Genomic DNA, 16,266 nt, shown 5'->3' on the forward strand with positions numbered 1-16,266 from the left:
GAAGCGACACCATTCAGTTCCAAATGTTCCGACAATTCGAGCAAATTGGATAGTAGAAATCCGGAACTTTTTCAGTCGATAAATGTGGCCAAGTCAGAAAAGAAACAAATCCAAGATACATCGAGCCGTGAATCATTCATGACAAATCTTGATGTGTTTTTCAAAGATGATTTGTTAAAATCACCATTTTTCACCTTTTCACCTAAGGAAGGAACCTTGCAACATGTGAGTGACGATGCTGCCATGAATCCATTTACTTCAGTGAGAGATGGATTGATCTGGAATCCATTTAATCCAGCTGCTTCTGAGGACGAGAGTGGCTATTTGGTACCCAAATCATCACAACAGTATGAAAGAGCTGCTTTTAATTCCGGAAACAACACACAATCAAGAGTGTCTGAACCGAGGAAATGGTCATCGAGTAATCCTTTTCAAAAGGAGAATTTTGCGTTTGAATTACAATTTCCTGACGACAACAAAATTGAAACACTCAACCCAAAAGCGTTCGAATGCTGTCTACTGAATTGCGAAGAAGGCGTAATCAAGCAATCGACTGACTCTAAAGCAGAGGAAGCTAAACAATTTGGTCCATGGGAATATGATGACGTCATTTCATACAAAGGAAATTCTGGGCGACACGTGAGAGATGAATTGGTCTTGAATCCATTTGTTCCAGCTACTTCTGAAAACGAACAGACGAAAGAGACAAATGCATGTCAATATTCCATCGGTGGTGTTTTCGATTATTCAAGAATGCGTGAACATCAATTACGAAAACATGATGAGGACGAGAGTGGCTATTTCGTACCCAAATCATCACAACAGTATGAAAGAACTGCTTTTAATTCCGGAAACAACACACAATCAAGAGAAAAACACCAAAGAAAGGAGCTTTCAGACAACGAGAAAGACGACTACATTCGGATGGGACCTGCAAGAAATACGAAGTTTTCCTGCGAGTACAAATCACATCAGAATAAAGTCGACGAAAACCAGCGACGCCATCAAAAAGCTGATTTAAAATATGACACCGTCGAAAATACAGGAGTATCCGACACCTGCCGTCGAAGTTTATTGTCCCAACGCTCGCTTAGTGACAGCGCTATATATAAGGAAGTCGATGTTGACGACAGCAAGACGCGAACCTGTGGGAAGTACGAGCACAGTGAAAGAAAGCAAGTGAAAACATCTTCCAGCAAAGATAACATTGAATGTAAAGCAAAAAGAAGCCTTTGGTCTCGGTTAGCTAAATGTATTGTAAAAAACTCCAAACAAACATCCATAGAACATGTCAATTGGCAAACGAAGCTCGTTTGTGCATGTGGGGGTTCATGTGAACGAATAGACAGTTTGGCGTTATCATCAGATGGACACATATGGGTGTCGTTCCTCCACTGTTCCTGGGTATCAGTGTATGTCCACGAATACATTCCCGTTCGTAAGTTTGACGCTGGATGCATAGTTGACTGTCTAGCTGTATCCCCGGCTGGTGTGCTTTACATCTCTTGTCCAACGAAGAAGCAGATTCTGATGCTCTCAAAAAACCTCGAGGTATGTGATTATATCAGTTTATTCTACTTAGATAGATTTGAATTTGCTTGTGATTACCATTAGATGTTTACAGTTTCATTGCTATGGCGCTTTATGCCACTTATAGATTTACTAAACATCCAAATGACTATGAATGTAATATTAAAGATATTTAATATTCAAAATTACAATGAAAAGGTATATTAGATATATTATCTCACAAATATCCTAAAATACTAATTAAAAACCATTTTTGGTGAAATATTAATATTGTCATTACTTCATCCTTGTACGTTATTGATAAAGAACAGTATGTTTTTAGTTTTGCTGTCCATTAAGTAAATTTATTTTATTTCTACCTAACAGTACCTGCGGCAATGGCAGCGTTGCGTTACTTAACGTTTGAAGCTATAGGTCACTTTGTAGGGATATGTGTTAACCAAATGATTCAAAATAGAATAATATTAAAATAATCTATACAAACAAAACAGTACAGATAAATTCGTTTATACCTGTTAAATTTTTAAAAGTTTTTTCTTCCAATAATATATTTATTATGTAAATACCGTTGTAAATGTTTGTATTTGATATTAAACGGGTGCCTTAGTGGCGCATTGGATAGCAGGATAACAGAAAAAGGATGATGTAGCTAAAGGTTTTCAGGGTTTTGTTTTATGAGGGAGGGATTTCATAGTGACTTCGATTGACACCGGTATTAAAGAAAAATCCGGAACCCAGTACTTCAGTACCGATTTCATGTTAAAGATAATGTAATTGTTATGATTCGGATTGTACTTTTGAACTATCATTATGTTTAAGTTAATTCGAGTAAAAAAATAAATACACCATGTCACACAATTTAAAAAAAGTATGTATCATTGTTATCTTATTCTTTTTTCTTGATCTTGTAAGCTGGAAAGAGCAAAATTCATTCTTTTATATAATATTAAAATGGCTTTACCAATTCAAGAGGTTTGCTGATAAGGTCGAATTCAATTCTATGTAATACATGTCACCAAACTACAATTTTCACAATTTAAGATTGTGTTCTTCCAAAGTGGGCGAAACTGATTCTCATCTGTTATTATACAATTCTGTTTGTTTCTCAGGGGGTTTAACTTTAGATATATAGATTGATATATTCATTCTGTACCAGACAAATATAAAGGTACATTTATCCTTTGTTTAGATAAATTAAAAATACAAACATTACTATGTTGCTAATGAAGTGAATTATTGCACGCTTTATACATTCAGGATTTGCCTTTATCTAACAGATAACTCAATCGAAACCGAGACTTAAAAAAGCCTCAATTAATCCAATACTTCCTCCTTTCGAGATGTGTCATTACTTCATTGGTGTACACGTTTCTATAAGAGCCAGAAACATATGCCAATCATCTAGTTTCTCTTCAACAATTAATGTTTCGTAAGGTTTCACAAAAGACGTTTACTTTTTTCCATCACAACGTTCATTTCCTATTTGATTTTCTTTCAAATTTCATTATCTTGTCTTCTTTTTTCTTTTATTTAAATAAAATGCATATTTGCGTACATTATCCATATTCGATTTGGCATTCATGATGTTAAATTTAAATCGAAACTAAAAATCTGTTTTTATTACAGTTGATTATAATGGGCCATTTCAATAAACTGCATCCAAGGGGTCTTGCAATATCCCCAATAGATGGATCTGTGGTCGCCTGTATGACGTCACAAATGGTCGGAAACGTCATGAAAGGTCCATCAAAGAATTGTCTGATGAAATTTCCAGGAAAAAAAGCAAACGAAAAAGGACAAGTTCTGAACAAAGAACACTTTCTAGGATATCCTCTGAGGCTCGCTATCAATGTCAATGGATATATATTAGTTTCAGATTTCGGTTTGAAATGTATTTTTGTTGTAAGTCAAGAGGGACACATGTTGAACGTGTTTTCGACTGTGGGAGATAGACCTTTTTGTCAGGTGCATAGCCTTACAAGTGGAGAGTCGTTCTACGTTGTTCATGGTGGACGCGGTCAATTGTCTATCACTCGACTAGGCGAATACCGGGGCACCGTGGTCGAGACGACAACATCGCGACGACTAGATCCGGATATTTATTGTAAAGTTAGAGCAACTGCCGTGGTACAGAATGGTCAGCTTGCAGTCACATCCGGAACTATTATCAAATACGTTTCTCCGGATTGATAACTCCATTTTTGCAGTTTCGGATATAAACAGTGTTTATTTCTGTATGAAATTAATTGTTAGAAGCGACATAGGTGATTGGGGTCAATATGATGTGTTATTGTGTACATTTTGGGTGAAGTAACCCGATTTAACTACACAAGTGCGGGTTAGTTATGAAGGTCAAGCGCGTTTTTAATACACGTATAACAGCATTTTAAGTGCGATATAGAATAATTTAGTCATGAAAGGGACACAGATGAGTATGCATGTGCTATGTAGAGAAAGATGCGAACTATATTTTGTGCAATGTAGCGAAGAGCCCTGCCTCTAGTTCTATTAACATGTAATCACATTACTAAATTTGCTAACGCGTTGATAAATCTTCAACACTGTGTGTTTTCGTAATTTTTGACGGACAACGGGAAATTTATCGTCTTTTATTACGTAGTGCACATGCAGGGCAAACCGTTATGTGACAGGTAACTACCGAATTAATTAATTATCCGGTAGTTAAGGAGTCTATTTTCAAATCAAACTAGTTGACCTCCTGAAATGTTTATAAAGCCGCGAAAATACGACTTTTTGAATGAGATTACCAAAGCTGCATAACGTCGGCTGCTTTATCTGGAAAGGTTTTTGGGCTTTATATGTTGACTGAAGACAATAGGGTTACATTGTGCCTTTAGAAATACGCAGTCAGTTATTGAGAAAACAAAAATAGCATTGAAGTCATGCATTTGTTAATTCAAAGCTACATTTTTACTCTTTACACTTTCCTAACGTAATGGTTATCTCCCTTATTCTAACATTTATATTATAGTGGTACTTCTGGCTGATTAGCTTGGCCTACGTCTTCGATGTTGGTTTAGAATGAATAATTGTAGTAGGCATGTTTTTAAATCGATTACATCTTGGTATCCGACCCCAAAGGTACTATTTGACGAATTATGTTCTTTATCGTACAGGAAACCACATGTAGAGTACCCGCAGATAATTTCAAATATTATATGTCACTTTGTGGGCCATAATTTAACAAAGTGCGATCTTTATAATTTTATTTATCAATGTATTACTCTACATCATTTATGGAGTAAAAACAGCATCGCTCGGTTTGCAGGTTTCCTTTCCAAGATCTGACAGTTCTGTTTGTTTGCACGCAAGTACCCGTTAATGGGTAGATCACTAGTCAACTCAGTTGGTGCATAACCTAACCGTATTGAAGAAATGCAGTCGAAATCCAATACAACCAGAATTTCTTCTATCATTTATGTAGTTTACTGTCTTTTAACTCGATGTGGCATGTAGTGACTAGCCGTATCGTGTGGTGTCAATTGATTATGGCTTTGTTGTAAGGTGATTAAATATCTTAAAACTGTTAGCATTGATTAAAATAAATCCATATATTTTATAGAGGAATACTTTATTTTCTTAAGCATTAACTAATTACACCAATGAAATGTTAAAAAACAGAAAGAGAAAAGAAATGTAATAATTTAGGAAAGAAATGACTAAAAGAGTTCTATAGAAAAAACTTCTTTATTTGACATTCATCTATTTTCAGTTGCATGCTAAAAATTGATTTTTTTTTATGCAGAACATTGTATCTTTACAACAGATACGGGTTTTTTACAATGCAAAATAAAATACAGTCTTGTAAATATTGTTTTATTTCTTTTTTATTTGAAATCTGCCACCGAAAATACGACAAAAATGTATAAACATAAATTACAGAATTTTAAATTAACGTTGACCGAAAAAGAAATGGTTGTTGCCATTTAATGGTGAAGAATCACTTTGAGCCATGTCCATTTCACCAATCAGATGTCCGACGCAAGTACCATAAACCTGATTTTTCTGGCCAAAGAGGGGGAAGCTCTGGTCCTGTCTGACCTGGACGAAAACTCTCTCCCCTTTTCCGACGAAGACAATGACAGAGTTACCTGCAGAGGTATGGCTGCTGTAACCGGCCAGAGAAACAAGGAGCTCTGTATTTTTAATCAGTTCCAGCCACATCGCGTGATCAGTATTAGAATCGTAGGCATGAAAATCAAATTTGTAGATTCCTGATTTGGGAGCAGTAAACACTCCAGTGTTTCTGTCGTATCCACCTCCAAGGTTGGTAAAAATCTTGTCATATCTAACAGTATCACCGGAGTTCCCTGTCACTGTGCGTGTAAGCGCTGCAGCGAATGCAACCACGTGTTTGTCGCCATGGTGATCGTTATATGTCTGAGATGCAGTTGTTGAGGGACCTAAGAAAGACAAAAAGTAGAATTAGTTATTATATAAATAATAGCTTTCACGTTTTAGTGGCATTTCCATCGTAAGATGAAACTTGTTTATGCTCATAAGTGAATCATTATTTGTAAATTAGAATACTAAATTTAACATGTACAATTTAAACTTGAATATAATTTAGTGAAATCTGACATTACCTTGTGACTGGTGATGTAAAATAACTACTTAAAAACGATAAAAGGAAGTATCTATTAAGAGGGATACAACCAAAATTCAAATATATGATTAAACACTCAGGAAATGACTAAATGTGTGGTCTCTCCAGACACACTTAACGTAAGTGTATGAATACACTTGAGCTGATATATCGGTAACAACAACTTCCTTATCGCCAATTTGCTTAAGGGAAACGCATTTTAAGAAAAAGGGAATTTATAAATAAGAATGGGGAAAAAGACTGGGGTAACAAGAAACCAACGAAGATAGAGCATCGGGATACAAGAAGTCACATAAGCAATTGTTCCTCCCCAGGCCCCTCCCTAATGAACGATAGAAATTGGTGGAACAGAGAACAAGATTGAGGCAAACTGAAGTCACACATCAGAGTATAAGTTCCCGTATCGCGAGTATTTTACGGACATAATGTGCTATTAGTGTAAAACAAGTCACTTTGTAGCATGTATATCCCTCGTTTTCAGGACATGTATGAAATGTAGTCTATTGTATCCTCAAGAATTAGCTCAGTCTGAAAAAAAACAGACAGAAAGACGTTCCCCTTTTATTTGACGTTCCATTCGACTCAATTTACGTTACATATGCGCATTTATTTGTGTCTCGTTTTACCTTCTTTCACAAGTGAAAAAAAAATTACATACTTTTTATCCAAATTGAGTGATTCGGTTTTTGTGCTGCCAAATCAATTTATATTCATGACAACAGAGACTATTTATCCGACAGTGTAAAAACCTGAAGCCCAGGGTACGAATTGTAATCTAGCGACGCTGAATAATATTTAAATAAAATTACAGCAAGTTTTAGTTTTCTTTTCAGAAAGGACTAATTGAGCTGATTGCTGTTGTCGTCAGATGCCTCAATTTTATGTCAGACTATCAGATTTATTTAACTAAATATCTCGTTTTTACTTAGGTCATTGGCAAATATGCTGTTTCTATGATGTTTTGTAAAGCAAGTGTTATACATAAATAGCTAAACTTGAATTAAAAATATAATGATAATGTAAATGTACTACATTGTGGAAAATGTCGTGTATCTTCTGTGAGATGTTGTAATGGGAGGGCTAGCATAGGTTTTGTATGGTGGCAGATGTGTGTCAGTTTGTTAGTCTGTAGCGAAATAACAATAAGTATGGCCGCCAAATAACAATACGTATGGCCGTCCAAATAACAATAAGTACGGCCGCCAAATAACAATAAGTATGGTCGCCAAATAACAATAAGTATGGCCGCCAAATAACAACAAGTATGGCAGTCAAATAAGAAAGGGCCGATATAGCTATGCTTGCTGTCCAATTTGATACATCCAATCTCAAATATAAATCATGAACTTTGACATATGGATCCATATTGACGTTCTAGAAAGTCTCCAGTTTCTCTTTTTGTGTTTTCCATCTAACAAATAATAAAATTGAGACGACTTACACGATAGTGCTCTCCTCTCATTGACAGTTTGACCGCAATATACATACCCCTGCTCCTGTCACTATTGGTTTTGTTCACGAACATTAAAATGGAACTTTATTACTTTTATTCTAATCTAATGGGAATTTATTTTTGAGCAACATTGAATAAAACAGATGATTGATTTTTTTTAATGAATGGTTTTTTATGCTTCTTTAAAATGTTTTATATATTAATTTTGTAATGACTAACATTTTTGTATCAACATTACAGAAGAACACGAATAGTTCCTTGGTTTAAATAAATAAGTGACACATTCCATTAGTTCCTTTATGATAATCTACACAGTTTACAATAAATATCAATGATTATAAGAAAATTCTTTTACTGCCGTTACATTATAACTGTCTGTCATGTTTCTCTTTCACATACAAATGCATCGAATCTTATCTAAAGGATCCCTGTCCCACTGAACTCAGGATTTCCGTATGAACAGTAGTCTCACCTCATTTTCGATTAGAATATAACTGTAGTAGAGTTAGAACAGGACACTTTCGTTTACCAGGTACACTGTCGATTAGAGCAAGAGTATAACACTCAGAGGTCCTGGTTTCGAATCTCGATTGAGAAACGTTAAATTTGTAGTCTCTTAACAACATATTTGATTAACTTATGTTTATCTTTTTTTTTTTGTAAAAGCCCGACAATGTATGGTTTTCTTTTTCAGGAAAATATTTATACAGCACATATACTTATGCCGACACAACAACAATGTCCAATGCGTAGTTTTTGGCAGTGGTACATGGACCCTAAAATCGTTCAATTAAGGAATGTTTCGTTTTTCATAGCTCAAACTGTTGCTACAACCAGTGTATAACTAGACCAGGCTTTATCTTGTCTGATTACACCACCAAGCTTCAGATGTAATGAAATACCTATGTATACATGCAACGCCTTAACACTCAGTACTTCGTGTTATCTTTCTGTCTCTCTTATCGCAGAATGCAGATATTCTGATTCACAACGTTAGCTATTTCATGTGAAATATTTTTGACCAAACTTGAATTATAATATAACAAACTATTTTATAATATTGTCAAGTGAAAAAGAAAAACTAATAATTTTACCATAATTTTTTTTCTTAAATTGAAAGTAAATAAATAAACAAAAAAATCACCTTACTTTAATATTTTCACTTTCTCTTCAAATAGCAACTAATTTCTTGTCTGACTAATTATATAGCTCATTTATATGGATATGTGTAGGCCCTGACTTCAGAAACAATGCCAATGTTATCTTTCTATGCCTTTCTATTACAGTTCATCAAATAACGATGCTTGAAAAAGATATTTTTAAGATGACAAAACTTGTTCCTAAACATTTTATTTGTGAACTCTATCAAACATTGTATTGCATATAGTTTCGTAATAAATGCATATATATAGAAAAATAATCAAACACTCGAAACTTTTAAGCATTTTTTATTATCTCTTTTGATATATCACAAGGTGTTATCCATCCTTACATGTGTTAAACGTTAATCAGTCTTTTACTATTATTGCCATCAACAGTTTTGAATTAGAAATACTGGATTGTCCAAAGCCCAACATCTTATTGGTTATACGATGTTCTTATCGTCCAGCCGCCGGGAAGTTAGGGAACTGCTGGAAGATGTTGCCCGAATCACTCTGAGAACGGTCCATCTCTCCAATCATGTACCCAGAGAAGGTCGCATATACCTGGTCGATCTTTCCGAATAATGAAAACGACTGATTAGGTCTCGCCTGAACATACACGGTTTCTCCGGCGCTGAGATAAACAATGACAGAGTTTCCGGCAGACGAGTGACTGTTGTAACCAGAGATTGACACCAAAAGTTCAGTATTCTTCTTCAGTTCGATCCACATGGCTTTGTCTGTGTTAGCGTCATACCCATGGATTGTAAAGGCATACACACCACCTTTTGGTGCTTTGAAGTTTCCAGTGGTCACGTCGTAGCCTCCTCCGATGTTTGTAAACACCTTATTATAGCGAATTGTCTCACCGGAAGTCAGGGGCATAGTGTGGGTCAGGCCCGCGGAGAAAGCAACAATGGTATTACCTGCAAATACATAATTTTTGAAAATACAATACTCTAACCATTTTACTCTGACAACGGTTTTTTAAATAAAGGATAATTGGAGATGATTACAATACGGCTTCACCCTGACCCCATTTTATAAAAAAATTATTATTCGAAAATATTCATTTTCACGTCAGTTCTTCCAAATTATTGCGAGAATAATATATTGTTTGGGTATTTCTCACCAATCGAACAATTAGAGTGATGTTTAAAATCCTTTTTATTTCCTGTAAGCCTATATATACCATAAAGAGAAATTGAACCTAGTGAAAAACAACCAAATGGAGAGAAAATCAGTCCAGAGGGACTGTTTTATTTATAGACAAAACGTTATATTTGAAACACCACACAACCTTTCCTTGTTATGGAAATTCCGTGGTCTTTATAGAGAGGCTGCATACATGGCATATATTGCAATTATATCATTCAGTGTACATTATGGATGGAGTTAGACATGTGGTCTTTATAGATATGGTAATACAAAGTAATGATTGTTTAATGTTTTGGTAACTTTATATTTTGATGATAGTAATAGGCAGACGGTCTATATAGACGGTTGATACTAGGTTTATATTATAAGTTATTTTGTTTGACACTTACTAAATATATACGTGGTCTTTAAAGACATATGCATGATCTTAACAAAGTTGTTACTGCATTAAAAGCTTTGATATGAAAACGAGGGGGGGGGAGGACTCGCTGAGAAGGAAGCGAAACCAGATAAATTAAGGAATGTGAACAATTATACAAATGTATTTATTGTCGGCAGTTGTACAGCTAAATCATACGACATCAAATAATTCAACACAGTTTTTTTTATTAGGAATAGGAGAAACTATAACTAAAGAAATTTCTGAACAAATATAATAAGTGATATTTCACGCTGTTATATATAATTTCGCTGGAGACATAATTATGTTAACTGTTACCTAAAATCATTGCATTTCACTCACTTACTGACAAGGTGAAAACGTGTTTAACAAAATCGTAGAAATTCATGAACAATTCTGCAGTTTTAATGAAAGATGCAAATACGTAAGTTTCTTTTGAAATCTTTATCTCATTATATAAAATATTTCTTGACTTGTTAATGTAGTAGCATATAAAGTTAATAAATATTGCATAAACACTTGATTAAATGCTAAGAGAACACAGAATTCTAAGATGCATTTGTATATTCAAGTAAATACATACCCTGTTACGTCAAAGCTTTGGTGATGAGTACGCATTTTCGCTCATAAGCACAGACAGCCAAAACCACAAGCGAAGTTTGTATGATAAAAAAGCTACCGAAATAGTTCAAAGGCGAAAAATCAAAGTAAAAAGCGTTGTAAGCTTCAAAACAAAACAAACAAAATGACTGCAGCCGAGGAACAGAAAAAAGAGCACTTAAAAAAGGACTGCTGTCAAATAACAAGCGTTATTAAGCTGACATAAGCAAATATTAAGTTTTGATTCAATTAAAATGGGAGTTCCATCAATCATTTTTAAGTTAGGATATTCAGTATTTATTACGTTACTAAACTGTTATGCAAATAGTATATACAAATATTATCATATCACCTTTCTTTAGTGTAGGTTCACTAATGACAATTAGTACGACGCAATACAAACTTAAGTTCGTGATGTCGAGGCAAAGACATTGTCCACTAACTGTACGTATTTTGACCGTTCTGTATGTTAATTGAAAATTCTACACTTGCCATACTTAAATAAAAACTTCAATTCTTATTTATTTGATATAGAGTTAACATGCATGTATGTTCGTGAATATTATTTGATACTCATAAATCATATCCTGTATGAAATACGTAAAATAATATGAAAACTCTGGATAATATTTTTGATAAATTAGGATTTCAAAATTCCAATGCATTTTCTTATCAGGTATATATACCACATATGTGTCTATATCCTACATGTTACATTCTTATTAGATCTCCTGCAGATACAAACATTTAAATGATTATAAATGTCATTTAAAAGAGGGTAGACGTACGGGTTCACGTTGAAAATATCGTTGTCATCATTTATCTTAAACCCCGTACTTGATTTTCCAGATCGCGTGTACTTTAAACACCTTTCAATACCTTATGTACTCTTACCTATGTTTAGAATGTATTGTTGGACGTTACAATGTTACACAACCGTCTGATATCGGCCACATTTGTCACTGTCGTTTAATAAAGGCCTTAATTTGATCTAAGGAACACATGGGTCCTACCATGATCTATAGTAATATGTGAGTGTAGCTTTTGTGAGTCTTGTTGACGATTACTAAAGGCTGTTTATAATGATTTAGTCTGTTGCTAGCAACCACAGTTACACTAAAATCTATGTACTTTAAAATATTAAATCGATATCGCTTATCAGTGCCCGACACATTATATATTCACAATACATAATCCGTCGATATCTAATGAAAGTCAATTAGACATTGAATCTGAAGAAAACTTTCCGTGGGATTAAATGTTCTTTCTACTTCCCTATTTAGAACTTGAAAAGAAATTTACTTTGGCGAGAATATTGTTAAATAAGATCTCCTGAACTTGAGATATGTTTATCAACAATCATTCGGGATTAAATCCTTTTCATAAGATAACGTTATAAACATAAAGACCAGCACGGAAACAGGAGCGGTAAAGTGCACATAACAAATCAGTAATGCTTCATACCATCTTCTTATCTCTCAATACCAAAACAAAATAACATGTTCACCATTTCTGTTTCCTAAACACTAGCATTTGTGCTTCTAATAAAGACATATACAATGTTCTCATTTGGTAAGCATTGTGGTTTGCATAGCCACCGTAATGCAAATAAAAATTATTTCGTTTGTCAGGATAAGACTTGTGTATGCTAATGTAGGTCAAAATCATCAAGTATAATTCCTGTGTATTTGCTACTGCTCATTTCATAAAAAGTACAGAGTCCCATATTTAAAGTTATCTCCATGCTATTGTAGAAAGGGTTTCTTTGATGTTAAAATGCATTGAAAGAAATCAAGCACGCAAGATTGATGGTGATTTAATCAAACACGATCGGGTAAAACTGTAAAAAAAGTAGCATATGCAATAACCCCAAACATTTGATTAACCAAACATTATGTAATTCTCGTTCATTTCGATTTATGATAATTATCGAAATATCAGGTATATATGATTTATAACGAGTGATTTTAACTTACATACCGTGGTGTCACAATTTTTAATTATGTACATTACAAGGAAAGCGGTGCTTCATTTAATTATCAAGCATTGCAAGCTAACAAGATATTACAATAATAAATATAATATCATAATAATAATAATTAGAAGTTCTTATAAATCGTTTTATCACAACCTAGTTCATAGGTCGTCTCAAAGCGGTTACACAAAAAATATTATCCGTGGTTATAGGGCCTTTGCAACCAGCCAATATATTTCTCAACTCCTGGGGAGCATACAGCCGGTGTTGCCATTTCAGCTCCCACAGCTAGCATTCAACAATTCTAGCACTGCTCAACCACGTACTCATTTACAGCTGAGTAGACTGGAACAAGCAGAGTAAAGTATCTTACTCAAAGATACAACACAGAGCCGTGCCGTGGCTCGAACCCACAACCCTTCGGTCACGAGCCCGCATCCTACCACTCGACTGTCATGCCTCCTATTAATTGATATAATTTTTCGTGAAGATATCTTTGTATTTATGTTGATTAATTATTTTACAATGATTTACCGGCAGAAAAAATAGATGTGTGGCATTTCCATATTCAAAATGCATTTGTGATTCCCCCGATTTACAGGAACAATTTATATTCATGGTACAAGTGCAAAGTAAGTAACAAAACATTTATTTACCTGTAGGTGCGCCATTCACAAAACAGGCAGCTAGTACCACACTCAGGAAAGCGATGATGGGACTCATATTGTTCTGACTTGTGTTCTGTAAGATTTAAAATAAATTAGTTCTTTTTCAATCATTTATTATGTTACTCATACAGAACAAAACTATGTAGTCAATGAAAGAAATACGTACACCAAAGCAAACTAAAATAATGCAAGAATAAATTTAAACAATATCTCTTTATTGATACCATTATTATTTCTGTGTATTAATGTGATAGCACAATGAAACGTTATACTACATGATGACACGGTAACGAACATGAGTAGCCTCGTACCGGTTATGTCATATGAAAACCACAAAGTGTTCCTAATTTGCATAATAACATATTACAAAATTATGAAAATATGAATGTGATTGAACCTCTTATTTATTTCAGAGTGTTATATTGGTTCTTACAAACTTATATCCATCAACAAGATCATATATTTCAGATATAATTCATCTATTTAGTAAGAAATAAACCATCTATTTAGTAAAGTATTTAGAGTAAAGGGGTTCATTGAAAACACAAGTACTCAGAAACGAAATGCATTTAAACGTTTTGTCCTTTTGGTTTTATTAACGAGAAGAATTATCAGGGTGTATATTCTCATAATCAACTTCGCATTGTTTAATAAGGTACGCAATAGCTAATCAATTCAATTTTTTTAAGTCATATGATTGTTATGGCCATATCATCTGTTGATTGCATATCATACGTAAAACAAGTTATATAGCCATCAAATGAACAAATGAAAAAATCAATATAATAAAGTTCTTATTGTGAAAGAAGATCAGTTAAACATTCAACCATAAGAATGTTAAAAAAATATCCGAATGTTTCTGTACTTTATGGAAAACGTTGACCGTCGATCATTACATAATGCTAAACTTGCTGGAAAGCATTTTCTTCCTTTTAAGGATAACAAACAAACAATGTAGTGCAACGAAATTAAATGTATGAATTTGATGTATCCATATAAAATTGTGTTAATAGATGAGTAGCTGAAAAGTCGGCTATAAAGACGTCTGACGTGTAACTGATCTGATGTAAGAGATATTACAATTCTTACACACGAAATGCTGGAAAAATTTAATCAGAGACAGATATTTATGATGATAATATTATTTTGCAACACTTTGCAACTGGTAAAATATGAAAAATTACAAACTACCTACCTTGCTGCGATCTGCACAGTGTTGTTACTTGGAGCTGCTGGAAAGCTCGGGATGACGACTCTGGGACAAGACGGACATTTAAATACAAACGCATCGATAATTTTTTGTTAAGAGTGGGTGGGACAATTTCAAATTCCACATATTCTTTGACTACGGCAGGTTGAGACGTGACCGAAGAATGTAGGGGTAATTTTGACACATTATGCAGAATATGCAAAGTCTCCTCAGCTTGATTTGTACCTATTTGGATGCGTGCCGATATTAATCAAACTGATAATGTTTGCTTCTAATTTCACCATAACTGTAAATTTATCCTGGGGATAAGTTAAATACTAGATATGTGTAAAATTCCTTAATAATTTGGTAATTAAAATGTGTTAAAATTATATTTTCATATTGTATAAAGTTGAAATGTTAGAAACTCCCCGGGCTATAGACATAAAGCCTGTTGACACCGGTAACTAGACGACGGTCACCCGTAGCAAACGTTTTAGGTAAGGTGTAAGATATCAGACTGGAAAGACCTTTTTCAAGAGTTGTCTCGTGCCCAACTGACAAAAGTATTAAGTCTTTAAATTAATTTGATAACTAATACGTGATAGGTCCAGTGATTTTATAAGAATGCTGTCGAAATTGCAAAATCAAATTTTGGAAACCATAGTCCACCTAACTCCACCTGTTTACCTGACAGTCTTACGGTTATGTTATGACAGATGTTTATTGTCACAATACTGAGGAGGGAATAAGCCAAGGGATTATTACAATTTACCAACGCCTTCTCCAACATGTACATTGTTATTCGGTATCATACCATAGTTACTGATTGAAAAGGATCGATATTTCAATATCAATATCAAACCTATTCTTAACAATACCTAATTGATATTCATATAATCATTATATAACGAATTTCGTTTTCTATCAAGATAAAGTATGTTTATGTAAAAGTAAGTATATGTCTGGTTTCGAACCTTTGTTATTATGTAAAATTTGTCATCGATATAATATGACAAATATTGTTTGTTAATTATCTTTTGAATCAGTGAGTAAATTGAACATGAAATAATGAAATGGCATTACTTTGCCATAGCACTAATTGGTTCGACGAAATACTCATAATATTGTATACAAATTAAAACAGAACAAAACATAATATTCAATTTATAGTTTGATGATTTCTCATTTTTCAATAGATTTTACATATTTATTGATGCATTGCAAAGCAAATGAGGTGTCCATTTATTACTTCTCAATGGTTTCGTTCCGTTTTATTTTTTATATGAAATTTATTTATTTATATATATTTTTTTTATTTTTCTAACATTACTTACTTTTTACTATCTTATAAATGTATTTATATCATTTTATTCTAATTGTGCTTTTTTTCTTATAATAAGTATGGTTGATCCAGAAGACGAAATTGTTCCGTACACTTATATTTCTTATATGCTATTCAGATATGGTCAAATCCTTACTCGTTACGGTCATCCCATTGCTGTGGTTTATTTAGATTGGGAT

General features: G+C 33.7%; 2 protein-coding genes across 2 annotated transcripts; one reads left to right on the top strand and one right to left on the bottom strand.

Annotated features, from left to right (window-relative positions):
* The first annotated feature begins 6 nt into the window (after positions 1 to 6).
* On the top strand, positions 7 to 3,740 carry LOC110457399. Its single transcript, XM_021508657.1, has 2 exons — positions 7 to 1,551; positions 3,157 to 3,740. Exons 1-2 carry the CDS (start codon positions 139 to 141, stop codon positions 3,718 to 3,720), a joined length of 1,977 nt encoding a protein of 658 aa, XP_021364332.1. The 5' UTR covers positions 7 to 138; the 3' UTR covers positions 3,721 to 3,740.
* A 1,626-nt stretch (positions 3,741 to 5,366) lies between these two features.
* Positions 5,367 to 14,845, bottom strand: LOC110457392 (complement C1q tumor necrosis factor-related protein 4-like). Its single transcript, XM_021508646.1, has 5 exons — positions 14,749 to 14,845; positions 13,542 to 13,626; positions 9,211 to 9,678; positions 6,138 to 6,164; positions 5,367 to 5,954 (listed from the first exon to the last, which is right to left on the bottom strand). The coding sequence occupies exons 2-5, from the start codon at positions 13,606 to 13,608 to the stop codon at positions 5,443 to 5,445; spliced, it is 1,074 nt and encodes a 357-aa protein (XP_021364321.1). The 5' UTR covers positions 13,609 to 13,626; positions 14,749 to 14,845; the 3' UTR covers positions 5,367 to 5,442.
* Between the last annotated feature and the right edge of the window lie 1,421 nt (positions 14,846 to 16,266).

Source organism: Mizuhopecten yessoensis, unplaced genomic scaffold (genome assembly GCF_002113885.1).
Source record: "Mizuhopecten yessoensis strain PY_sf001 unplaced genomic scaffold, ASM211388v2 scaffold9117, whole genome shotgun sequence".
In the NCBI taxonomy this organism is placed as follows: domain Eukaryota; kingdom Metazoa; phylum Mollusca; class Bivalvia; order Pectinida; family Pectinidae; genus Mizuhopecten; species Mizuhopecten yessoensis.